General features: G+C 39.3%; 1 protein-coding gene across 2 annotated transcripts in view; it reads right to left on the reverse strand.

Moving 5' to 3' along the window:
• Positions 1–26,704, reverse strand: part of NALCN (sodium leak channel, non-selective) — a 242,430-nt gene that overhangs the window by 115,718 nt on the left and 100,008 nt on the right. For both annotated transcript variants that reach the window (XM_059825606.1, XM_059818762.1), the window contains one exon: positions 4,159–4,290. In XM_059825606.1, coding sequence (XP_059681589.1) covers positions 4,159–4,290 — 132 coding nt within the window. The remainder of the gene's footprint in view (positions 1–4,158; positions 4,291–26,704) is intronic.

Below are 26,704 nucleotides of genomic sequence, written 5' to 3' on the forward strand. Positions count from 1 at the left end.
TTTCTTTGTAATTGTGGCTTACTTGAAAGGTTATCAAGCTGTTGGGAAAGACAAGAATTCTTCTGAGGAGGATCAGTAGGATTAAGGGCACAGACCTCCAGCACTTTCCTTGCTACCAGATTTGACACAGCACTCAATCTTTCCTTCAGCCAGGACAGGGCAAAGGCTACCCAGAGGCAGCAGTGCAAGGGGACAGATGGCAAAAGGAATCTAGGAGGAAGTGTATAGGAGCATCTGGCTTTGAACTCTGGTTTTCAGACCCTTTAAAGTAGTACTTGTAGGAATCTCACATGTCTCCGATAAGAATTCTAGTCCGTAACCTCTTTTAATGCATAACAATGCGGCAGTTGCATATAAAAACAAACATCCATCACTATTCTGTCTAGGTATTGAGCAGATAAAGTCAACATCCTCAATAACAATTACCAAAATGAGTTTGAAGCTCTACTCTTTCCAGGTTCTCAGATACTGCATTGGGGTTTTGAGTCATCCTGCTAGAAGTCTGGTTTTGTTTAATCTGCAGGGCTAATGTATACAAGTTGAAATGTTTGTCAGAACCTCTCATTTACTACTGGGTATACAAAATTATGCAACCAATGGGATCTGGGTTTAGAATTCATTTCTATCTTTTATCTTTTTGTCTAACCTTTGCCTCCTTTTCTCTTGAGTCTGTCTTCTCTTTCCAACAAAGAAAATAGTGGGTTTTGTCTTGGTATTGGATATCTCAGTAACTTCACTTATATTTGTCTACTGAATTTAAGTGGATATCTTTCTACAGTTCTAGGTCACTATAACGTGTGGTCCATAAAATGGACCGAGTGAGCTACTATACTAGACGATGTCTGCTCCTAAGGCCAGCAGTTTCCAAGATGACTTCTGGAAAATGTAACAGAATACCAGATATGTTTGCTGTAATCTGTCTGGCTATTTCGTTTAGCAGAGGGAATCCCCAATGCTGTTGGCTGCTCAGGTAAGCTCCCTCTGAAGGGAAAGCTTTCTGCAGTCTAGTCTAATGGAAAATACAGAGCAAGAGCAGTGTGCCCTACTCCAACCAGTCTCCCTCACCAAGGAAACAAACCAGCCACTGCAGGATAATCTGCATTGGTTGAGCATTCAGCCTCCTTAAGGCTCTTAAAAACAATTTCTTTGTACACCCTATGCTGCAAAGAACAAGCTTCACAATAACCAACTAGGAAATGACACCAGCTTATCAATTTCTCCTCTCGACCAGGATTTTTTTCACTCTTTTGCTCTTCTGATACTGTATTTTATACCTCCTCCTGTAAGATATTAGGGGTTTGTTCCTGTCTGATTTTTATAGTGTCTCTAGTAAAAACATCACAGGAAAAAAAAAAAAAAAAAAGAAAAACAACAAATGGACGTCAAAAGAGTATGCCTTACAAAAAACCAAAATACCTTTCTCTATTCCAGACTAATTTACCTTATATACTTAGAAATGTAAACATGTAGAATGTAAACAACTGAGTTTTCTGACAACCTCCTCACTAATAAATCAATAAATCAATATAAACTATGCAGAGGCAGAAAAATGTATCTTTAAAGAAAACCAGACATTGCTTATAGGACAAAATTATAATACACTAGTCTACATGACATACTCATCTTGAATTATTAAACCCTGGCAAGTATTTCTGTTGGAAAAAAACCCCAAACCCTACACTTGAAATAGATGTTGAAGAGAATGTTTCTAGCACTGATTAATAAAAGCATATTTAGACTATATGTTCAGTGCCAAAACAGAAATAGCACATGCAGCATTTCCTACTTTGAATATAAATAGATTTAATTTTATTTTGTTAAGAATCCAGGCTCTACTTGCCGTATGCCGGGCATAAAGGAAAAATGCCTACCATGAAGAGTTCATGATCTCAGGCTTTAATGCTGACTTAATTATTTCTTTCCAGCCTAGTTTATTGTACTGGTTTTGGCTGGGATAGTTGATTTTCTTCATCGTAGTTTGTATGGTGCTGTTTTGGATTTGTGATGAAAACAGCGTTGATAACGCAGGGGTGTTTTAGTTATTGCTGAGCGGTGCTTGTGCAGAGTCAAGGCCTTTTCTGCTTCTCACATGGCCCCACTAGTGAGCAGGCTGGGGGTGCACACGGAGTGGGAGGGGACACAGCCGGGACAGCTGACCCCAACTGACCAAAGGGATGTCCCATAGTGTGTGACATTGTCCTCAGCAATAAAAAAGCTGGGGACAAAGAAGGAAGGGAGGATGTTCGGAGTGATGGTGTTTGCCTTCCCAAGTAACCATTACACATGACACTGCTTTCCTGGAGATGGCTGAACACCTGCCTGCCAGTGGGAAGCAGTAAATGAACTCCTTATTTTGCTTTGCTTGCATGTGCAGCTTTTGCTTTACCTATTAAACTGCCTTTATCTCAACCCATGAGTTGTCTCACTTTTACCCTGCCGATTCTCTCACCATCCCACTGGGAGAGAGTGAGCGAGTGACTGTGTGGGGCTGAGCTGCCTGCTGGGGTTAAACCATGACTGAGATTAAAATGAGCTTCCCTGTCCTAACTTCTATCCTCAAATCTGAAGGGGGTGTCATAAGAGAATCCAGCATTTGTTGGTTTTATTCTGATGTCTTATTCCCAGGATCATGCTCTTTCATGTTCGTGTTGTTTTTTGAATATGCTCAGAACTTGAGATGAAATAAAGGTAAAACATTTCACAATAACTCTTGTAATTGTTGGCTGGGCCAACATTTACTCAATGTTCATACAAACTACAGCTGTCTCCAGCAGCATGAGAGACAACAGAGCATGACGAAACACTGATGTCTCTACAATCTGCACTCTTTCAAGGGTTTGGACTCTGGTGCTACCTTTAAATTTTCTTTGCTTTCATTTTTGTCCTGGAACTGGTGAAGTCTCAGCTTCACAGATTTTAAGAGATCAGATACAAATTCTAAAACTAAGATAAATTAAAAAAGGGTATCAACTCAACCTCCCTTAAAAAAGGGAGATTCATAAAGCATCATAATGTTATGGACTAAAGGGTTTAAAGTTGGGCACTTGAGTCTGACTCTCAAATGTATTTTGACATTTAAAACCCCAAGAGTACAAATCCTTGAACTTTGGCAATACCAATGGCAGAGGAATCACAAGTAATATACTGCTATCATGTGCTCTAGCCTAAGAATGTCCCCTCTGGCTCCAGAGAAGGACTGTGTAATTATCAAAGCCAGGGAAACTGTAGTAACCATAAAGCTAGACATGTGCCCAATCCAGGCAACCGTGATCAACACTTGCAGGTAACTGATCTTGGTCAATTTCAGCACTGGTCGATTTATATTCATCTGAAGTGACAATTCACAGTGCCCATGGAAATAAGTATTTTTAATAAAGAATGCTACAATACTGATTCTACTCTTGATTCAGGAAAAACAAATATCTGTTTGACGCTATGCCTGTACATGAGTACTGAAGACTTCAAGTGTTTTGTTTTTTTTTTTTTTATACTGAATTAAATAGTACTAAAAAGACATGTAGGTAAGGTTCTAGGATCTCTAGTGCATACTCTGCAGTAAAATCCTTGACCAGCTAATGACTCAAGCAGGCTCCCTGCCAGAATGCCACTTATAAAGAACCTTTTTACCTCCACTTCACTGGTTCAGGAGCACAGCCTTCTCCTTCACCAAATTAATGATAAACGTTATTTTTGCAGTGTGCTCTTGAGGTTACTGAAGCCAGGCTATTTGCAACAATATTTTGGTTATGCTTAAGGACCTTCTTGCAGCTAAGTATATGACGAATAAAGATAATTTAGGAAGAAGTACTATATTCTTTAAAGACAGTGTTTTGTAATTTTTTTAAAGTTAAATTCTTCTGGATGTTACACTCCTGCCAGAGAAAGACAGCAACTCAGCAGCCATACATTGCCTGCAGACGTTATACTTAAGCCTCAGCTCATTACCATTGACATTTTGTTTGAGGAAATTACCTTTCAAAAGGTTGTAAGATAGGGCTGTCAGCCATTGTCAGACAGAGGAACTTGTACAAGTTAGCAAAGAACTCTTGGAATGCTTAAGGGAATAAAAAACTTACACACTAAAATGTGCTTCACATTCACATTTTCTACTTTAGCTTATCTTGAAAAATATCCGGATAGTCACTTCAGCATACTCACCTCAGCTAGATAAAATTCGTCATATTGTCTCTTAAAATGTTCTCCTTTGTAGTAGTTACTAGCAGCAACAATCACATCAACAGCCACCATGCTTAGTATGAACATATGAAACACGGATGACCTCATCATTTTCTGCAAAAGAAAATTTTATCATAAAAATGAGTCAAACCACATGCATTATAAAGTTTTATTACACTGTCAAAACATAATCCGCTATAATAATATGTTTTTATAAAAGCTCTTTTAAATATATTCTAATATATTGCTTCAACTGGTTTACATGTACAAGTCTTTTTTTTTTTACTTTTCAGTTTTTTATTTGCCAATTGACTACTTACTTAAGGTTTATAATTTATTATGATATTCATTGCTTTAGTATGTTTTTAAAGCATAAACTTACTTCTAACTACCCAGTTGCCTTTGGTTAATACTCCTTCATTATGATTTATTCATGCAGATCTTAATGACTTACTGTTCAAGAACAAGTAATGTTAATTCCTTCTACCTTGTGCATTGCTTTTGCTCAAGAAAGACAAGTAATACAGGATTCATCTGATGCCCAGAAGTATAAAACATATCTACATATAGTAAATACGCACATCTGGGCCCATGAACTGTGAAGTACTTCACATATAACTCGCGTATCTGTTGCACGTAATGCTTTGTGTCTCCTCTGCTGCAATCCCACGAGAGAAAAGAGAAATGGAGGCATGCAGCACAGGCCAGAAGTCTACATCCATGAGTTGCCAAAACAGTAGTGATAAGAGGTATGCCAGAAGTTCAAAGAACTAACTTCTAGGCCCCCACCACAAAGAGCGTGGACTTATGATTTAGCCTGAAAACTTAACCACTACCCTCACTGGGCCAGCCACAGCTGTTCCAGTAGAAGCTAGAGTCAAACAGGCAGAATGTAGTGTTATTTTACATTAAACCATCTTTGAATGAAGGTCACTAATATCTATATTTTTTACAATCTTTCACAAGTAATGCAGTTTATGTCTTTAACGCTTATTTGCAAACACAACATAAGTATGAATTTGCTCCTGAGTTTATATGTAGATGTACCTGACAAAATTTCAGGAAAAACAAAACTCAAAATATAGAAGAACTCTGCCTCTTCTCAACTTCTTCCTGAAAACTCTGTGTGCCTGTACTGGTTTATATTCACAGAATCACATAATTATTTAGGTTGGAAGGGATTGAGATTATCTAGTCTACCCCTGCCTGCTCAAGCAGAGTCAGCTAGAGCACGTATTCCAGGACTGTGTCCAGTCAGGGTTTGAATATCTCGACAGATAAAGGCTCCACAACCTGCCTATGCAATCTGTTCCACTATTTGACCACCTTCACAGTGTGTGTTTTCTTGTGTTCAGATGTTCAAAATTAGACAATGTACCAGTGGGAGACAGAAGAATAAGATCATGGAACCTCTGAGATTAGAAGGGGCCTCTTGAGATCATCTAGTCAAACCCCTCTGCTCAAAGCAGAGTCATCTAGAGAAGGTTGCTCAGGACCACATCCAGTCAGGTTTTGAGTATCTCCAAGGATGGAAACGCTACAACATGCCTGGGCAACCGTGTCCTGTGTTTTTACAGTGAAAAAGTTTTGTCTCATGTTTAAATGGAATTTCTTTGTGTTTCAGTTTGTGCCCATTGCCTCTTATCCTACCACTGGACACTAATGAGAAGATCCTGGCTTCATGGTCTTTACTTCCTCCCATCAGGTATTTTTCCATACTGATAAAATCTCCTCCTGAGCTTTATTTTCTCCGGGCTAAACAGTTGCAGCTCTCTCAGTCTTTCCTTGTATGAAGGATGCTCCAGCCCCTTTAATACCTTTGTGGCCCTCTGCTAGACTCAGTCCAGTATGTCCACATCTTTCTTGTACCGAGGAGCCCAAAACTAGACACAACGCTCCAGATGGCCTCACCAGGCCTGAGTAGAGGGGGATCACCTCCCCCAGTCTGCTGGAAATGCTTTTCCTAATTCTTCCCAAAGTGGTGTTGGCCTTCTTTGCCTCAAGAGCACACGGCTGGCTCATGTTCAACTTGTTGCCCACCAGAACCCCCAAGACCTTTTCTGCTCAACTGCAGCTGGTTGGTGCCAAGCCTGGTTATTCCTTGTGCATGCCTTGTGCATGCAGTTATTCCTTCTTTGGTGTAGGACTTTGCTTTTCTCTTTGTTGAACATCATGAGATTCCTGTGTGGTCAGTTCCCTAGCCTATCAACGTCCCTCTGAATGGCAGCAGAACCATCTGGTGTATCAGCCACTCCTCCCAGTTTTCTATCATTTGCAAACTTGTTGAAGGTGCACTCTGTGCCATCATCCAGATCACTGAAGATGTTGTTGATGAATCAAGAATGGCATCGCAATAACATTGGCCAGCTCCCTTGGCAATCATGGGTGCATCCCATCAAATTCCATAGACGTCTGTATGTCCAGTTTGTTTAAATGTTTCTTAACCTGATCCTCTTCCACCAAGAGTAAGTCATCATGGCTCTAGACTTCCTCATGAGTCTCAGGGGCTTGAGATTCCTCAAGGTCAGTCTTACTCATCAAGATGGAGGTGAAAAAGGCATTGAGTACCTCAACCATTTCCATGTCACAAGGTCCCCTAACCCATTCAGCAGCAGGCCCACATTTTTCCTAGTCTTCTTTTCACTGCTCTTACATCTGTAGAAGCCCTTCTTGTTGCTGTCCATGCCCCCTGGCAGATTCAACTCCATGTGGGCTTTGGCTTTCTTAACCCTATCCCTCCACTTTCAGACAGAATCTTTGTATCCCTCCTGGGCCACCTGACCCTGATTACACCTCTTGTATTACACCTCTTACAACTCATTTTTGAGTTTTGTCCAGAGCTATTTGTTCATTCATGTGGTCCTCCTGCCACATTTGCTTGATCTCCTGCACTTGGAAGGGGACCATTTTTGAGCTTGGAGGATGAGATCCTTGAAAAATCAACCAGTTCTTCTGGACCCTCTTATCTCTAGGACTGTACCTCATGGGATTCTTCCAAGAAGATACCTGAACATGAAAAAGTCTGCTCTCCTGAACACCAGGGCTGTGGTCCTGTCTTTTGGCTTTGTTCCCTCCTTGCAGGATCCTGAACTCCACAATCTCATGGTCATTGCAACCAAGTCTGCCCCTGAACCTCACAATCTGACCAGTTCCTCCTTGCTTGTAAGTATAAGGTCCAGCCAGAATACCTGCCCTCATCAGCTCACATGTGTTAGGAAGTTACCATCACCGCAATCCAGAAATCTGGGTTGTTTCCTGCTGTGTTGCCATTCTAGCAGATATCAGAGTGGTTAAATTACCCCAGGAGAACCAGGGCCTGTGAATGTTATAGAGGAATGCAAAAATTAAGTAACACACATTTTTACATTTGTAAAGATTATTAATGTGTTAGAAGATTCATACATACAGTTGTAAGATACTGTCTCAGTCTTTAGTGAGCTGAGGTTGTTATATTGATAAAGAATTGTCCACATTTACATTTTATGTTTAACCCTGCCTAGAGCTCGGGGCCATGACCAAGCTACTCTTCATACTACTGGGATTTTTTATGATCAAATTAGAACACAATACTGTATGTATGGGAAGCTGCAAGGACTGGCACTTGTTCAGGCTTTTAGCAAAAACTTGTACCCGCCTACAGGAGAATTCATCCCCCGTTGAATTCCACTGGTGTTTTAAGGTAGTTTGCTTAAATTGAAGCTGAGTGGAAACTAAGCACATATTTACAAACATTCAGCTAATAGGACTGCCTCTTGGCTCTTAACATCTGGACTTCTTGTGCGAATCACTGATAGCATTGTAGACAGAAGACAGCTCAACCCTCCCCATGCAAGCTGGCTTTCTTGTGGCATAAAATGGTTGTATATTCCAATCTATAAAGGGAGGCTTAGGAGATAAAGCCTGACCATCATAAATTTACAGAACAAGCCTGGGCTAATAACAATGCCTAAAGCGCAGTGAAGTCGCCAAAATAGAGTGGCTAAATGAGGTCTTGCTTTTATTTTTAATCCACGAGGCAAGCTATAAGAATATAATAATTAAAGATAGGGCTACTGGCATCAATCATGCATTTTCGTCAGTGGTGTGAATCAAAACAGGTAGCATTGTATCTGTTACATTTCTGTTTCACACAAGTTCTAAATACGTAGTCTCTCTGCATATTTTACACTGTATTTTTAATAGTGTCAAAATTTCCCTCATAGTAACGAAGTACTCTGCCTCAATTGTGAAAGGACTTGCTAAAAGAAACTAGTAAATGAGGCTGTAAAATGCGCTTTTCTCTCCCTTCACAAAAAACAACAGGGAAGCAAAATAGTAGTACAGGAAGAATAAAAATGCATAAACCGTCTTGGTACACATGTACATACATGCATACTTTCTTATATAGTCCGTACCTTCGGACACTCATAAAAAGATTTTACAGTGGTATATTTAATGCTGGAAAATAATTTACAATAACGTAAATAATATGTAGTATGATTCAGTAAAATTCAATAAAGCTTCTTGTCAATTACTAAAGGTCGCCTTCCCACCTCAACTGAACTGAAAGAAGACAATTTAGCTAATAGAGAGTATTATGTCGGCATAACATAATTCAACACCAAGATAATAATGAAGGAGGTTCAGAGGAGATACAAGCTAGGCACAGGCTATGTAAAGGCAGGAACAGCTGGCTGAGGCAGCAAATTTGGAGATGGCTGTGGCAGGCAATGTGAAAAGCAGCTAGTTGCTGGCAGAAAGACAGAGAGCCCAGAGGGCCAGCAAGGTGGAAGTATCTGAGCAAATACACACGCACAGCAAAAACACTATGATGAGGAGACCTGAAAAAGAAATTCATTACTTTGAAATCCCAGGACTGTTCTGCTCACGGGGGCCAGATGGGCATGTGTGTTTCTTAATTTTTTCTACAGCATGTCAGAATCTAGCTGCTCACTTGTCATGAACGCTATGCATGATAAGCAGCTTTCCTGTTGGCCTCTCAGAGACAGACTGCAATATCCTTAGGAGATCAACCACAGTGCTCTAGCCCACACACCTACTGCGCCCAACTTTCCCCTTACTTTAATCTGTTTTAGTTTGTTCTTTCTGCATAACAGAATTTTAATTTGGACTTGTACCCTTGAAATGGTTCAACTGCACCTCTGCTGTAATGTTTGACCATGAGAGTTCACTGTCTCTTTACACATTTCTGTATTTGGAACGAGGTCTAATTTAGCCCACAGCACTTGCCCAAGCCTTAAAAATCATTTTGGATCATCAGATCAGCAGTGTGTCATTTGGATTACAGCCCTTTTCAGAGCACACAGCCATGGAAAATTCTCTGTGCAAACTAGAAAGAAGAGACATAATGCCAGTTTTTGTTCTTGTTTAATTTACTGACCTTTTTCAGCCCTTGGATGTGTTTCTTAAACTGTGTAGTAATAAGATGAAAGAAATGTTCTGATGTTGCTGTCAGCCAGGGGTATGATGGGAAAATTGTGTCTAATGCTAAATTGGACTTAAGATTAGCTGTGTTGAAGCAGTCTCAAGTGAAATGCCCTGTTGCTACCATCAATCAACTACAACAGTGAAGAATTTCTTACATTTACTATGAATCACTTCTAATGCTGGCATCTGGCTTCATGCAGGATGACGATTCTCAGTGTCCAGGACACTGTGAAGAACGTGGACGGCACAGTGCATTAAAGATGCAATGGCCATAAAAACCAATACATGATAAACCATTAATGATCCAAATTCTTTCAGTGTTTGGAAATGCACAAAGGAGTTGAGGATTTGCTTTGTGCCTAGATGGGAATTTCACGAAAGCTGAAAAGACTTCTAAAATGCTACTGATGTATTTAACATTAGGAATGTACTTGTTACAGCTGAGGAACTCTAAACAAAGAATGCTTTGTAATATCCTGGATTCACCCAAAAGCTGCAGTAAGCAATGACACTGGAATTGCTGACAGGAGGACCCTACCTGGGTCACTTAGCCTTATGGAACATTACCATGCATGGCCTAAAGCAGTCTTCTGTCACTCCAGGAGTATCAGAATGGGGTACATTGTTCTAATACTCCTTTCACCTTCCCGCATGGCGGAGGGAAGATGAGTGACATAAACTAGCCTTTGCCAGCTTACTGCCATGGAGAAAATCCACAGCAGCTGCCATCTTACACAGCCAGAGCCACACAGACCCTGGCTCAGGAAAGCAGTCACTAAGCAAACTCGAATAACTGAAGATGGAGCTACATTTTCCTAATGCTAAACACCTTTTTGGGGTTTGATATGTACATCAGGTCATTCCTTGTACCACCATCCTTTACATGGGATTTTTGTTTCAAGTCTATAATAGATCTTGCTTAGTAAGTAAGCAGGTAAGTGTTGCAAACTTCTAGGGTCTGACTGACTTAATAATAAAACGGGCCATGTTACCCTGATATCACTAGCTCAAAACTGGCCAGGCTGGTAATGTTCAATATCACCACGTGAAACCTTTAAAGAGGTGTCTTCAAAGGGCTCAATGGTTTTAGTTCAGACCTAGAGAAATTCAGACTGCATTTGACAATACTTAACACTCTTGATAATGGTCTAAGAAAAAAAAAGGAGGACAAATTGGTTTGAAGAATAAAAAACTACCAACAAAGCCCTCAAGCTTGTTAGTAGTGAGCAAGAAATCATGAAGATTCGATATGCAGAAAAGCTCTGCTTATTTTGGCCATTTAGTGTGTGAAAAGCTTAGAGTGCATAATTGTCAAACTGGCAGGGTAGCTCTCAAAGTACCAAACCAATTAATGAACAGTGTAAACATCATTTAACTAAAAGACTTTGTAATCATTATATGGGTAAGCAGGTTTTTCCCCAATTTTTACACTCTTGAATTGTGTATTCATCAACACACAACTGCAGGAAAAACACAGTTATACCTGTATCTCTTTGTATTTTAGATCTACTTTAACACTTCATAAAACAATAGCATCTCCTCCTCCATGTTTGAATAGGATGGCTCAGGCAAGCTGCTTACTCCCTTTTCATCTTCATTAGCTTTTGCTATTTGCCCAAGGAAGCTAGGTCCTGCTAATAAAAGATTCCAGCCAAGCTTCCAGCTATGGCTGTTGAAAGACCTTATACTGGCTACTTTATTATTGTAGTTAATTTTGTACCTATTGCTATAATGATGTTGTATATTATTTGTACTCAGGTCTACACATGTTGACTGGAAGACCATCCTCTCTGACAGCTAGAATAGATTTTGATTTGTTAAAGTTGTTGTTTAGATGTGTACGAAAGAGTTGGGTGATATTTTAAAGTAATTACCACAACTGAAAAGGTTACATTTGTGCCACTCCAGTCTTTTTTACTTCTGGGCCTGTTGCAGCCTAGATGATACCACTGCAGTGGCATGAAGGCAAATATGACTCCCAGCTTATTTCAGTGTGCAGCACCACCATGACTTGTGGTGGCGGTATGTTCTGTAACTGCACTCCAAGTCTTACGGTGCCCGATGATTTCTTAAAGCCCCATTAGCTGGGGTGATACAAGTATCAAGAATACAGAACCCTTCTTCAGAAGAGCTAACAAAGCATGACTCAAGTTCATTACAGCAGCAGAGAAAACAGTAGGTCAAATAAAAAATGAAAATGTATTGTGACTAAATTATCTTTTTTTTTTTTTGGCAATTACTGCAGAGCTTGGACCACAACTTCTAAATTCATATAGAGGGATCACAGGTTTTATACAACAGGGACAGTTTAAGTTGTATACATAGAATTCATACCACTAAGAATGTAACACGGGAAACAGTCACTCAAGGTGCTAGCTGATACAGATGTGATATTGAAAGCAGGAGACATCACATGCCTCAGAAATTATTATAAGGTACTGGTCCAAGACTAGAAATAGCAAAGAGAACTTGACTTTTAGGATTCTATGCCACATGATTTCAAAGAGCCACTGAGCAAAGATTCAATCTTGGCCTAAAGAAAAGGGCAAGTTTTTTGATCCCGTATAGGTTTAGTATATTTATGGTGTTTGTCTTTTTTTTTTTTTTTTAAAAAGTGCTTGAAGATACCTTGACTATGAAACGAGCTTTAGAAAATCACAGTCTATACACTGCTAATCATAGATAATTCATAGCATGAATAGGATAAATTTGATTTTCATCTTGTTGGTTAATGGCCATCTGAGCAAGTACAAAATTGTGAAATTGCAGAAAATTTTCCCTTTTGTTTGCAGAACATTGTAGAGCATTTTACAAGCTGTGTAACTAATTTTCTATAAACCATTTTGCTTTCGACTTACTTTATGACTGCCTGACAAAGATATGCTTGTAAGGAGAATTTAGCAAATTATTCTTATGCTCTGCAATCTGAACATTTCTGAACATTATTAAGCATTAACCACAAATTTTAAGGGAACAGGTTTTTTAATAACTTACACTGATGCAGTTATATATCTGTGTGGGACATTAAAAAACACATTAAATGTGAAATATCATCTACCATATTTGGGAGGAACATCCAGATGCTAGATGAATTCAAGAAATGCAACTTCATTGAGGGAACAAGGTGAAGGGAGAATTTTTAATTAAAGATGCGGAAAGGGGTAGCTTTTAGACACTGCAAAGAAAATAAGTCAGTAGTCTCAGCTCAGATGTTATTAACTTTGGTGATAACAGGGAGGCAGTCTCAGCTTTCCAACACAGGCTGCCTGTCCCAGTGCAATGAGAATAGGGTGATTCTTCACCAGTTTAGGCTATAGAGACTTGCTTTAACGTTCTTTATGATGGCAAAGGAACCTCTCAGGGTAGTAATGTAGTACAGATGAATGTAAAGACTCTTTAAGATCCATAGACCAATGAAAAATCTCCTTGGAAACTCTAGTTACTTTAAGACCACCTTAGCATAGAGAACCTTTGTTACCAGTTGCAGGAAGTAATACAGAAGGTATGGTGATATTCAAGGAAGCACAATGCTCCCCAAAAAACAAATAACATCATAACTCTTGCAAGTTTTAGAATATGCAATTGGAAACCTTTCTATAAATGTTACCTGGCTGCAGCAGAGGTGACACTGGCCTGGCAGAAAAAGCAGCATAGACAGTAAACTGTCCTGGCTTGAAAAATATTCTACGCATTTCACTTTACTGTGCTTCTTTTTCCACCTTCTACCTCATCTGATTAATATGTAAAACTCAAGGTAGGCACTGTATCAAACTATGTGTTTTTCAGGGCCTCCTACTATGCAGCCTCAAAATAAGCTGGAAATGGGACTATTACTGAATATGGCAACATTTCAGGACATGCAAATATGTGCTCTGATATATAAGCAGGGTCCTGCTTTTCATGCTATCACAACACATTTTTTAAAGCAAATGTTATTTTCAGATTATTTATAGCTAAAATCATACAGAAATCAGCAATTGCCAAGGACTATCTTCCAACAGTCAAAATGTCTCTGTACTATTTGAAAATACAACCAATTAATGAACCTGTCATATTGTACTGGACTCTCCTGCCTTTTTGCATAGCAAATTTTGATTTAAAAATAAAAAACTACTTTAAAAAGGCAAACTGAATTTTGGTCAAAGGAACAAAGTAAAGTCAGTAACACAGGAAGAATGAGAAAATACACACGTAGGAAGTAAATGAATGGAAATAGTGACAGAAAGCTTATTGAAGAGAAATGAAAAACTGTAATACATGACTCTTCCAAGTAACCAAACTTTAAAGGCAAAAGTTTCTTTCAGAAATTAGATACTTTTTTCCTCACATCCTAGATTTGATAGCCAAAGTCCTATTTCTGCTATAGCGCTAAAGAATAAGTGTTGCATATGCCTCCTTCAGACTAGCTGCATCCTGTTAATTCATATCCTGCAATAACAGAATAAAGCAGTAGTACAGGTACACTCCTGTACGCCTCTTACTAACAGTAGTCACTTTTCTCCTCGCACAAACTTCTAAGAGAACAGTCAAAAAGAGAAATGGTGACTCTTCTGCCCTAAAATTCCATGAAATAATGGCTTCTTTGAAACGAAATGAACCTCCTCCTCAACAGTTTATAAATCAACTAGCACAGATATGTCATTTTCTTTGACAAAAGATAGAGAGGAAGTGAGCAGCCTTTCAGTGACTACAGTCTGACTTAGAGAAATGGAGAGCAGCTGCTACAACATAAAAGAAACCTAAAAATACTACTTAAATTGTTCATGATAACAATAATACATAGAGCTTATTACCTTCCCCCCAGATTTTAGAACTGTTAGTAAGTATATCATCACCTCAGCAGTAATTTTCTTAAAGCTACACACTATGAAATGCAAAATAGAACCCAAATAATATGCATTTAACTTCTTTTCCTAAACACTGCAACAGAGTTCAATTCAGAAAATACAGTGAGACAAAATAATTATTGTATAAAACCTGAAATGAAATAGGCCAAATTAATTTTCGGTTTATATCTAGTGACTTCATCTAAGCTGTAGGGTTCAAATGGACCCTGTACTTTACTAAGGTGTAATTAATCACCTACTTGTCCTATGTGGATTAGCATTCTCCCTCACACCACAGTACTTTCAAAAAGAAAGTCTGCAAGTTCTTTTCCTTTCACAATAAAAAATACTCTAAATTTGCAAATTATCACCAGTCTTTTACCAGCAACCTAGGTATCTGGACTAGTTTCAAAGCATGGTGATAAACACATTTAACCTCAGGTACAGGAAGCAGTATAGACCCAATTTAACACTTCCACCTGATCATATTATACACCACATATGTAAATAAATATATAAAACCCCACAGAATCATAGAACCGTTTAGGCTGGAAAGGACCTTTCAGATCATCGAGTCCAACCATAAACCTAACACTGCCAAGTCCACCACTAACCCATGTGTCTAAGTGCACCAAGACAGGTACAGCCAAGCTAGAGAGAAGTTAAATACACTGCCTGCCATTCCCTTTTCGCCCTCTCACAGTTTAAATCACCTTCTCAAGTATTCAGCCCGGATTCAGTTTCAGCATGACTGCATTGCTGTGTCAACTCCAATGAGCAAGCTGCTCATATCAAAGTTGGTATCTACTAATTCTGCATAGACTCTGTAGAAGAAATGGCTCTTCAGGGGTAACCCAAGCTCAGTGCTGTACACACGTACTTTAACCCACCTCTCCTCGCAACAGTGCTCAAGTACCACGAGCGACTTATGTAGGTGTTTTGCTGATCGTTTAAAGTGACACAGGGCAGAAGAGACTACTCAGAATGAGTTGGAGGACTGGAAACATAAATTCTGCTGTTAGGAAGACTTCAGGGCATATCTTCTAGTTCCTTTAAGCTCATGAGAAAACAACATAAAGAGCAATTCAGGATAAGCAGAAACTGAGTCTCTATTTGCCAGCAACCTCTTGTACACAGTTGAAGCACCATTTTTTACATACTGAGAAAGCACTAACACCACCACATGCTTGAACAGATAAGAACAACAAAAGAAAAAAAAATTAAAAAGAGGGGGAACAATTTTCTTCATTTTGAAGAAGTGATGGTGAAGAAAACAAAAATGAAATTCACATGCTTCAAGGGTTGTCTGACATGGAAACAGCAAAAAATATGTCCCTCTAAATAATTTATTTTCTAACATCAAAATATACACATGGAAGCATTCATTTCTCTCTTTGGACATCTTGCTGTCAGTATTTCCAAATGGCATGAAAACTCAGAAAATGAGGTACTAAGAAAGCAATTCCTCAAGGAAGGAAACATTTCCTTTAGTGGGTTGTCTTTATACTATTGGTGCATTTCCCAGGCAAAGACAGTAAGAAAAAACCCTTTTTCATGGAAAAGTTTTATACTCAACTAGGGCTCCTTACCTTCTCTTAGTTCTTATTGTGGCTTTTTATCTTAGTACAATGATTATTATACCATCTGTGCTTTGAAATTCTTTAAAAGGCTGAGCTGAATTTCAGTGCTTCTTCACAGTTCTTGTATTGTTGAGCTGTTTAAAACTTACAGAAGTACTTGATCAGCATTAGAAGTAGTAGAATACTTCAGTTCTTTTATAACTTCCCTTCTGAACTAAAAACTGTTTAATGTGTGCTTTAGGCAATTAAAACAACTCTATCCAGAATTAATGAAAATCTTTTCCTGGGTCAGACTGGCCATTTGTATCAATTATAGGTTTCTGATTGCAACGCCTTGCCTAACACAGTACATTACATTAATCTTCTTGGTTACCATATGTACTGTACTTGTCTTGGGAACACAGTGTACAATATAGGTCAGACTGGCAATAGTTACCTCCCTTAAAATACTTTTGCTTCTTGTCTTTATCACTTTTACACTTCTGTGTGCCTGAACAAGGCAACAGAAATTTCACTTCATACTAAAAGGCTTAGACCATTCAGAAATAGCTAGTCAGGTATGTGATGGGAAATGTAAGGAACATGCCCATAGTGGTACACTACAGAAAACCTGTTTTTTTGAAAAAAATGTTTTTCCAGAATGAGTTACTTGGCTATATAAATAAATACCAAACATTTAAACGGAATTTCCACCTGTTGATTAGAACAGTTTTTCCTTGCATTTTCACTGCATAATTTAATCACCACACTCTAAAACTTGTGATTTACATATAAAAGCAGAGATTACTTTGAAATAAGTCAAATGCCCCATTAAAGAAGTGATTAGACAAATAATTAGAAGGAAAAAAAGTCTTTTTGTACTTAGACCCAAAACCTACTTCGAGGTAAAGCAGTTTTCATTCAGACAAAACACACATAAGAGAATCATTGGAGTATTTCCTCCTGACTGAAATAGCACTGGAAACTGCTGGCAACTTAAAGGCTCTATTGTCTTGTGCAGGGGGATATCAGAGCTAATCAGAGATTTTTATTGCTATTAATTTGGAGGACAAGGGAGAATGACTGCCTGTATACTTCCTTTTTTTTTAACAAAGCATCTGTTCTTCAACTTCACCAGCTAGACTACTTTACTGCAGCCAAGCTGTGATATCCCTCTTCTCTTCACTAAGGTAGAACCACTGGTGTAGACCTGTCTAAACAAAGAGATATGGAAAGACAACTCAAACTAATGTGGCTTCGATGAAATACAGTAGCATTTCAGAATGAAAATAAGTTGATTCTAAGGTCAAAGATTTGTACATTTTTAATTGATTCCCTGTCACAGGTAGTAGCACAAAGAATTATTTCCCCACTTTCTAAAAAGGTAATGAAATTAAGGTTGGATTTGGACTGGACCACACAGGAATCCTGTTGTGTAAATGTCTTGTAGAGGCTGGAGTCATAGGATAGAGGACACTGCAGCCTTCTGGTTATTTTGAAGCTCACCTTTGCAAATTTAGTTCAACTCAAACTTAGCTGGGTAATTGAATGAGCAACACAATAGCTCTTCAGTTTCATAACCACACACAAAGCTGACTTATAAAGGTCATTTTTAGCAAGTTCATAGTTCAACATTGCCAGCTTTCTTTTATAAGATGTTATTTTAAGAAATTTATTTAAAGCAAGAGACCTAAACCAGAGAGATTGTCTCAAGCCTAACATATGTATCATTAATCCAAATTTCAGTCCACTTTGAAAATCATTCCATCCCCCCCTCCAAAAAAAAAAAAACCGAACCACAAAGAATCTTTTAGAAACCTGCACACCATTTTCATTCTTTTGACTTTTTTCCAAACAGGACTAACAAGAGTTAAAAATTTAGATGCTATATAAAAAGAGATAAGCATAATGCACAGTGTTCATAACTATGGCATACTTAGGGCATAAAACCTAGCAGGTCCTTCAAAAGGTAAATCAAGAGATGCACCAAATGCAGACAGAATCACAGAATCATAGAATCGTTTAGGTTGGAAAAGACCTTTAAGATCATCAGGTCCAACTGTAAACCTAACACTGCCAAGTCCACCACTAAACCATGTCCCTAAGTGCCTCATCCACATGTCTTTTAAATACCTCCTGGGATGATGACTCCACCACCTCCCTGGGCAGCCTGTTCCAACGCCTGAAAACCCTTTCAGTGAAGACATTTTTCCTAATATCCAGCCTAAACCTCCCCTGGCGCAACTTGAGGCCATTTCCTCTTGTCCTATCACTTGTCACTTGGGAGAAGAGAACAACACCCACCTCTCTGCAACCCCCTTTCAGGTAGTTGTAGAGAGTGATGAGGTCTCCCCTCAGCCTCCTCTTCTCTAGACTGAACAACCCCAGCTCCCTCAGCCACTCCTCATCAGACTTGTGCTCCAGACCCCTCACCAGCTTCGTCGCCCTTCTCTGGACACGCTCCAGCACCTCAATGTCCTTCTTGTAGTGAGGGGCCCAAAGCTGAACACAGGATTCGAGGTGCGGCCTCACCAGCACCGAGTACAGGGGCACGATCACCTCCCCGCTCCTGCTGGCCACACCATTTCTGATACAAGCCAGGATGCCATTGGCCTTCTTGGCCACCTGCGCACACTGCTGGCTCATCTTCAGCCGGCTGTCAATCAACACCCCCAGGTCCTTTTCTGCAGGGGAGCTTTCCAGCCACTCGTCCCCAAGCCTGTAGCGTTGCCTGGGGTTGTTGTGGCCAAAGTGCAGGACCCGGCACTTGGCCTTGTTGAACTTCATCCAATTGGCCTGGGCCCATCGATCCAGCCTGTCCAGATCCCTCTGCAGAGCCTTCCTACCCTCGAGCAGATCAACACTCCCGCCCAACCTGGTGTCGTCTGCAAACTTGCTGAGGGTGCACTTGATCGCCTTGTTCAGATCGTTGATAAAGATATTAAACAAGACCGGTCCCAAAACTGAGCCCTGGGGGACTCTGCTTGTGACCGGCCGCCAACTGGATTTAACTCCATTCACCACAAACCTTTGGGCCCAGCCATCCAGCCGGTTTTTTACCCAGCGATGAGTGCGCCTGTCCAAGCCATGAGCAGCCAGCTTCTCCAGGAGAATGCTGTGGGAAACTGTGTCAAAGGATACTACCGAGCCTTCTTTCACAGGCTGGGAGATAGAGTGCACGGGCATACAATTGCATTTTTTTGACTCCTTTCACCATCACAACTTACTGGAGCTGCGTCAGCTTCTGCTCTTCTATATCCAGCAAACTAGAAGAGCAGTATAGCTGCCAGTAGAGCTGATGTGCAACACTGACAGTTTTAACACCACCTAATTAAGAACTGCTTTGCTGAATGCTGCTAGAGACAGATGGGATTACAGCAAAATAAATGGGATTGAGAAAGCAGTAAAGACAGACAAGGCAATGTGTGATTTTGGATGAAAATGATAAATTTTGGGGTATGCCCTCAATACTGAGAAGCAACATGGATAGAAAGAAGTTGATTAAGTAAGAGAGAGGAAAGAAAATACATAACTTCCCCTTCCCCAAAATTACTGAAATCTTAAGATGCTTTTCTCCCCATAATGCATCCTTTCAAAATTATTCCCATATGTCCTTCATGAATTTTCACTTCAGAAATACATACCTGATGTGAAAGCACGGGGAGGGGAATTAAGAAATCTTATTTTCACAGCAGGGCAAGGACAGAAAAGCAGAACAGGCGCAAAGGAGAACAAAGGGTTTAGTCCCACGGTGAGCTCGTAAGAGTAGTCAACAGAACCATGGGTGGCAATGATAGGGGAATCGCCATTCATGGACTGTGAAACTCATTCTAGGATAAGTATTTATGTGAGCCTCACTTCTAGCTCCTGTTCTTCAACTGGTGAATGCAGTGCTTGCCTAAAAACATGGAACATTAAATCAAGTTGGGAACTGAGAAGAAAGAAAATTAAATAAAAGAAAAAGGCAGGTTAAAAGTTTGCCATCAGCACATACACATCTGTTTTTAGAAGTTTAATTAATTAAAAAACTATAATTGTGAATTGATTTTTATATATACTATATCAAAATGAAGCAGCTAATTAGTAAACTAAATCTCTTCTGGTCTGTACGGTAAGACTTTCTATTGAAGTTAACTTCAAAGGATTTCTTTAAAAATACAAGCATCAAACATTTTTTTGAACAACAAAGGAATATCCTTTGATAGGAAAATGCTGTTGTCCTATTTTTGTAATATATAATCCTTATTTGATAATTCTCAATGGAATTATAAGGTATCTCATAAGACTTGAGGAAAGAAGAAGGATGCTGTAATCAAATGATAAAACAAACTAATAACATAAGTCTAACAATATTGATGCAAATTCTGCAAATTTAGATATTTTCTCATTTGAAAATAATTCAGCTAATTTTATTTTTGCAAAGAAGACCTACAGCACTTTTAAAAATGGTCATATTGATATATATCATGAAGTAGTATTTCCATTTATACAGTCATCCCTGAAAAACAGGAAAATATAGAAATTCCAGCTATTTTATAAGCATTACAGTTATATGTTTTTTATTATATTAAGTATTAAGAAATTTGTCTTTACTGTAAACCACCTCTTTAATTATGGCCACTGAAATACATCCAAAACTGAAGAACTATTTGTAAGACATCATGAGATATACACTCCCAGTGTATTTTTATCCTGCACACATTCTTTAAAGGGAACCATTGTCACTGACATACTGCAGTATACTAAATTAATATGCTAATCTAAATACCAATGAAGTAGAAATTCTTTAGGCCTGTACATCCAATTTTGGCTAACTAGAGTTTTATTTTTAGCAGATGAAATTTGGTGTGTCTGTAAACTAGAATGTGCCCCCCAAATGCTTCTCATTATTATCATAATGGGTTTTTATACCTACTTGGAGAGTAGGGCCTACTGAAAATGCATTACCACAATATGTGATTCAGTATTCGCATTGCAAATTCAGCTGGAGTCTTGAATGTTTAAATGACCTAGGCTTTGAGCTATCATCAATGACCGTCTTAAAATTATATGAATCACCTCCTGTTGATGTGTCTTTCTTCTGATTATAAAGTGCCTAAGGTGATCAACTCCTATCAGCACGTTTAATTTCCAGACTCTTAAGACAGCCAAATAAATTTCATCCCTTCTATGTCTATGTCTGTACAATCACACCTATGCATAAATATCCATTCTTGCCCTCATTCCCACCCCTAAAGCTTTTAAGTAATTTTAAAATTAACTTCCAGTTAATGTTGGTATTCCACCAGTGTAAAGAGTAAAAACATTCAAATTAAAACAGCATCCAGTTTTAAAACTGCCATACATCGCTTATAAGCCACAGTTACATTCAATTATTCAACCTTTGCATACCATACCTTATTCTTCTCTTAAACAACTGTGCTGGTTTTGGCTGGGATAGAGTTAACTTTCTTCATAGCAGCTAGTATGGGGCTGTGTTTTGGATTTGGGTTGGAAACAGTGTTGATAAAGCAGGGATGTTTTAGTTACTGCTGAGCAGGGCTCACCCCAGTCAAGGCCTTTTCTGCTCCTCACCCCACCCCACCAGCGAGTGGGCTGGGGGTGCACAAGAAGTTGGGAGGGGACACAGCCGGGACAGCTGACCCCAACTGACCAAAGGGATATTCCATACCATATGGTGTCATGCTCAGCATGTAAAGCTGGGGGAAGAAGAAGGAAAGGGGGGAAATTCGGAGTAATGGCGTTTGTCTTCCCAAGCAACCGTTACGCATGATGGAGCCCTGCTTTCCTGGAGATGGCTGAACATCTGCCTGCCGATGGGAAGTGGTGAATGAATTCCTTCTTTTGCTTTGCTTCCTTGCGCTGCTTTTGCTCTACCTATTAAACTGTCTTTATCTCAGCCCACGAGTTTTCTCACTTTTACTCTTCCGATTCTCTCCCCCATCCCACCTGGGGGGAGTGAGTGAGCAGCTGTGTGCTGCTTAGTTGCTGGCTGGGACTAAACCATGACAACAACCAGTAGGATTAATCTTACTGGTAATATATTCATGATTAATGCTGAACTGAAATGGTGTGTACAGCATAAATCGTACATTGATTTACAATGTGGTTTTTTATGTGAAAAAGGAACTTAAGTGCCAGCATTACTACAGACAATTTTCCAAATGTTCTGAAAAGTAACTACACTGGTTCGTATATACCCACTGGTATTACTGTTCTTTCATTTAAATGATAATGCCAGTTACTAATGTTTTTAGTTGAATACATTTGCATAATCACAATCCACACAAATGAGTAAGTTTGTAGCATTCACTATGCGTCCTGTACACACACTTATTTGTCTTGATATAAGCTCCTTACTGGTTTATGGAAACAGCACACTCACATGTGGAACAGTCTTCTTAGAGACCAAGATTTTCAAAGCAGTCAAGTGGATTCAGACACGTAAGTTCCACTGAAGCAATGAAATAGGTACAAAACAATTCTTGGAATTGCTGAAGCACAGTACATCATTATTTCCAAGAACTAGACAGTATTCTAGAAATGTGTTCAATGTCAAACATAAGCAATAAAGTAAATTTTTTACAGCTAGAGTAAATTTAAGGAACTCCCTTTTTTTCATGATATTTATAGCTGGGAGAAATAAACAGCTAGTTTCTCCCATACACCCATAAATCTTCATGTTTTTAAGGAGGAACACTTATAGCAAGAGCATGTCCCTTTTGCCTCATGGGTTTATGGTATTTTTACTTGTTTCAAGTTTGGCATTTAGATTTTTTTCAAGCTGCCATTTGTAATGACTGCAAAACCAATGTTGTATATTCACAACATTAGAGATTAAATCCTTCTCCAGTACCGCCAGTGGCAAAACACTCACTGAGTTTGATGGTGCCAGGGTTCTACTGTTTCCCTTCTGCACATCCCCCAAACAGAAATAGAGAAAATCTGGAGGAACAGAGGGTGAAAAAAGTGTGCTTGTCACATGCCCCCTCCTCCTCACCTCTTCTCTGAGGGATAGGTAGAAGGTCTCTATGCATCGGCACTTGGCTCTCCTTAGCTCTGCAGAACACTGAGAATCCCCCACTAATTTTCTTTCAGAAACCCAGTCCGAGAGCAGTAAATCATCCTCTTTTGCAGCTCAATCAGTGAATAACAACCTGCCTCAGAACAGTCAACTGAAAGACTGGCGAGCCAAAATTGGTATTTCTGTATCATTCACAGCTCACTCTTTGCCCAAGTATCCTTGCAGGCAGATCATTGCTCCAGGTTTGGTTTTAATTAACTCAACAGCATCCTCAGCTGCAATAAACTCTGCTCAGTCTGCTCTATCCCCCAGGAAGTTACTCCTAACACCTCTCAAAGGATGCCTACTCACTGCCACCATGAAGTTTCCTGGCGCAAGCTGTAATATCCTAATGCTATAACATCGCTACACCTTGCCTGACTTCATCCACATCCTTTGCACCATCTCCATGTGAAGCATGCTCAGTAGCATCCTTGAAAAAGGAACAGTGTTCCCTTCTCTCAGGGGAATCCTTCTGACTGGGAGCACACAAATAAAACAAATACCATCCACTACAAGACATGTCCATACCTGCACCCTTACCTTTCCACAAACAATGCCAATAGCATCAGTAGGAGGACTGGGGCACAAAATCCTTACATATTTCAATGACTTTAATGAGATTAATATATATGCCTATGCTTGCTAAATTGGATTTTTTTTCTGAACTAACTACTGGTGTTCAGGAAACAAAATAAGGACTTATATGCTTAATAGCTTCTTAGTTGAAAATTATTTCCTGTTAAAAGTAAATCTGGTAACAACAGAACGTTACTAAATCTGCAAAACTATGAATTACAAAATGCTGGAATTAAAGTCATCTGTGTCTGGTGTGTGCATGCCATAATACACGGTCACCAAAGTCCTGAACTTTCCAGTGAACTTCAGGGGGCTGTAGGATGCACATCAGTAGCTAAAATACCCTGCAACATGCGGTGTGAGTAAGGAAGAGAATGGCATAGGGAGAAGGATGGCTTCATAGCTAAGGCAGCCAAATACTTCCTTGGAGAACTGTATTTGATGTCTACCTCTGCTGAAAACTTTGTGATGCTAACCAAGCTGTCTGAAACATTTCCTAGCCAGTCATTACTAGAGTGTTCCTCATTTTAAAGGTATCTGACTTCAGGGTGAAAATATGAATTTCCAGTGTGTTGCCTGCCATGTCCGTCAAAGGTGTACCTGAGTTCAAGGTGGTTGTGCTTTACAGTTATGCCTTACTATTGCCATGGCACATTTTTCTCTTTTTTCCTTTCTTTTTTTTTTTTTTTTAAATTCAGTGCTACTGGTATTTCAAACTTGTATTCAACAAAATCACTTTAAAGGAAGTGTGCAATGTACAGAAAAATGGGAACTTTACTTAAAAGAGTTAATGTACAAATATGAAAAAAATGGGTTGGTTTGCAGAATTTATGGTTACCAAAATTTTGCCTTTCAAATAAGCTTATCTTTGAGTATGCTTAGTAGAATGATTAGTATGAGGGTGTGATGGAACTATACCAACCAAACAGCTGTACCCTGATCTCAGCAAAACACTTATGCTGTGGGTAGGTATGGCTAAAATCTACCTGATACCTAGCAGTGCACAAACTACTGTTCGCTTTATCAGGAAAAGATTTTAATCTATGCAAAAAAGAGAAGTACTCAGCTATTCTGGCTCCACAAAGCATAGAACAGGCATGCACTCAGCAGAAAATCAAGACACCCAACCATTCAGATGATTATCTTCCAGAGACAGAGCATGAGATTGCTCACCTGTAACAAACTTACTCAGAGGGCTCTTATAGTTGTTTGCTTTGTTTCTGCCCTGTTTCAGTAACTGATATGTATAAAGGTATTTGCATGTGTATGCATATGAATGAAGAAGCATGTTTATCTTCATGGTTCTGATTTAGTGGCAGCAACTAAATACATGAGGGACAGTAGGTCTCAACAGTGAAGGTTTATCAGCCTTGGCTAAGGACAGCCAGCATAGACCAAAGGTTGCTGAACCTTGGCTAGAGAAGAAAGAAAGAAGAAATTAAGAATCTGTGAACGGATCTATTGGCGGTGGCTTCTAAGCTATGCAATATTGGGAAATTTTACTTTGGGCAGGGGATGAAATGGAGTGACTGAGGGTAAAAATAGTAAGACTTCTCTTGCAAACAACCATGAACAGTCAGTAGGAGGCAGTTTCTCAGTAAAAGAGAAATGGCTTAGAAGATACCAAAGAAAACTGAGAATATATCCAAGATGATAGTTCTGAGCCAACAGAATAACATACTGGATGGCAAAACTGTATGCAGATAAAGAAAGCATGAGGGAGGGAACTGGGTGTACAGTCAGCTTTCACTGATTAGTATTCCAGTTCCTCCTCTGAGTATCTAGGATCCTACAGAGGGAAGTGGAGGCCAGAAATAAAGGAGCACAGCACACGTATTGCCAACTCTGCTATGTTAGCAGCGTCTGTAGTAAAACACTTTCTGAAATCAAGCCTACTAGTGTATATATCTGCTTTCCTCAGCTGAACTTTTCTGAAAAGTTTATGATAGAGAAGAGGAAATCATTTATATACGCTCTGGGTACTGCGCAATTAATAAAATGTCACCACATAGATTATAGACACCAGGTGGCAATAATGGCAAAATAATGTATAGCACTTAAAGTATGATGTCTCAAGCTAGTATTCAAAGGATGAGGTGAAGATTAAATAAAAATGACTGATTGTGGAAAACAATTATGAAAAATCCTGAAATGCTGCAATTTAAATATGAAATAGCGTATTGTGGGTCTAGGCCGGTAAAAGTATAAAAAAAAAATCTATGTCACAACTAGCAAAGAAAGTATCTGCCTGCTTCTCTCCACTAAGTATAACCTTCTGTGCCTCAGTTGGATAACTAAATTTTAAATATCTAAAGTAAGCTAAATGGCCATTCCTGCCCAGAGGAACAACTGGTTATTGTGTGCTAGGAAAGAAATGCTAGTGTTTTGCCAGCTGTCCTGAGAAAAGGAAGCCCATGTAACACTTCTGCACTGAGTTGAGGTGGAAAGATCAAGGCTCCTTGTGTAGACAAAAGGCAAAGTTGGGGAAAGAACCCAACATAGCTGAGTGCCAGTTTTTCAGTTGGGATCCATTTTTGTCTTTCTCATCTTATGAGAGAGTAAAAGAAGTACCTTCTACACCACGCCCTTATCCCTACCAATGCAGAATTATTTTCTAGCCTTTTGTCCAGCCTGGCCTGACAATGGCTGCAGCCATTGGAGGGCATTTCCCTGCTACCACACAGACTCTTCCACAGAATCTACAACATGCATTGTTGGCCATAAATTCTCTCTCTCTTAATTTTATCCCATTGGTCTTAGTCATACCTGCTTGTACCATATAATGTATACCTGCTCTACCCTATCCTAGTTTTGTCCTCTCTATTCACTCCTTTAAAACACTTAGCATTAATGAGGTATGTTTCTTTTCTGCATCTAAGTGTTGTACTGTATCCTTTTTGCCCCCATGTTACGAAACAATTTGCCAAAAAATTTTCACCTGAGGAAAATTCACTCTCTGGTACCGTCTGGTACCTTTACTCTGTTAAAGGAATGAAAGTCAAGAAGCAATTACAAAAACTTACCGACATATCCAGTCTGATTAATTGCTAGCTGGCTGCATGGCTCTGGTTTGG

Source organism: Gavia stellata, chromosome 1, assembly GCF_030936135.1.
Source record: "Gavia stellata isolate bGavSte3 chromosome 1, bGavSte3.hap2, whole genome shotgun sequence".
In the NCBI taxonomy this organism is placed as follows: domain Eukaryota; kingdom Metazoa; phylum Chordata; class Aves; order Gaviiformes; family Gaviidae; genus Gavia; species Gavia stellata.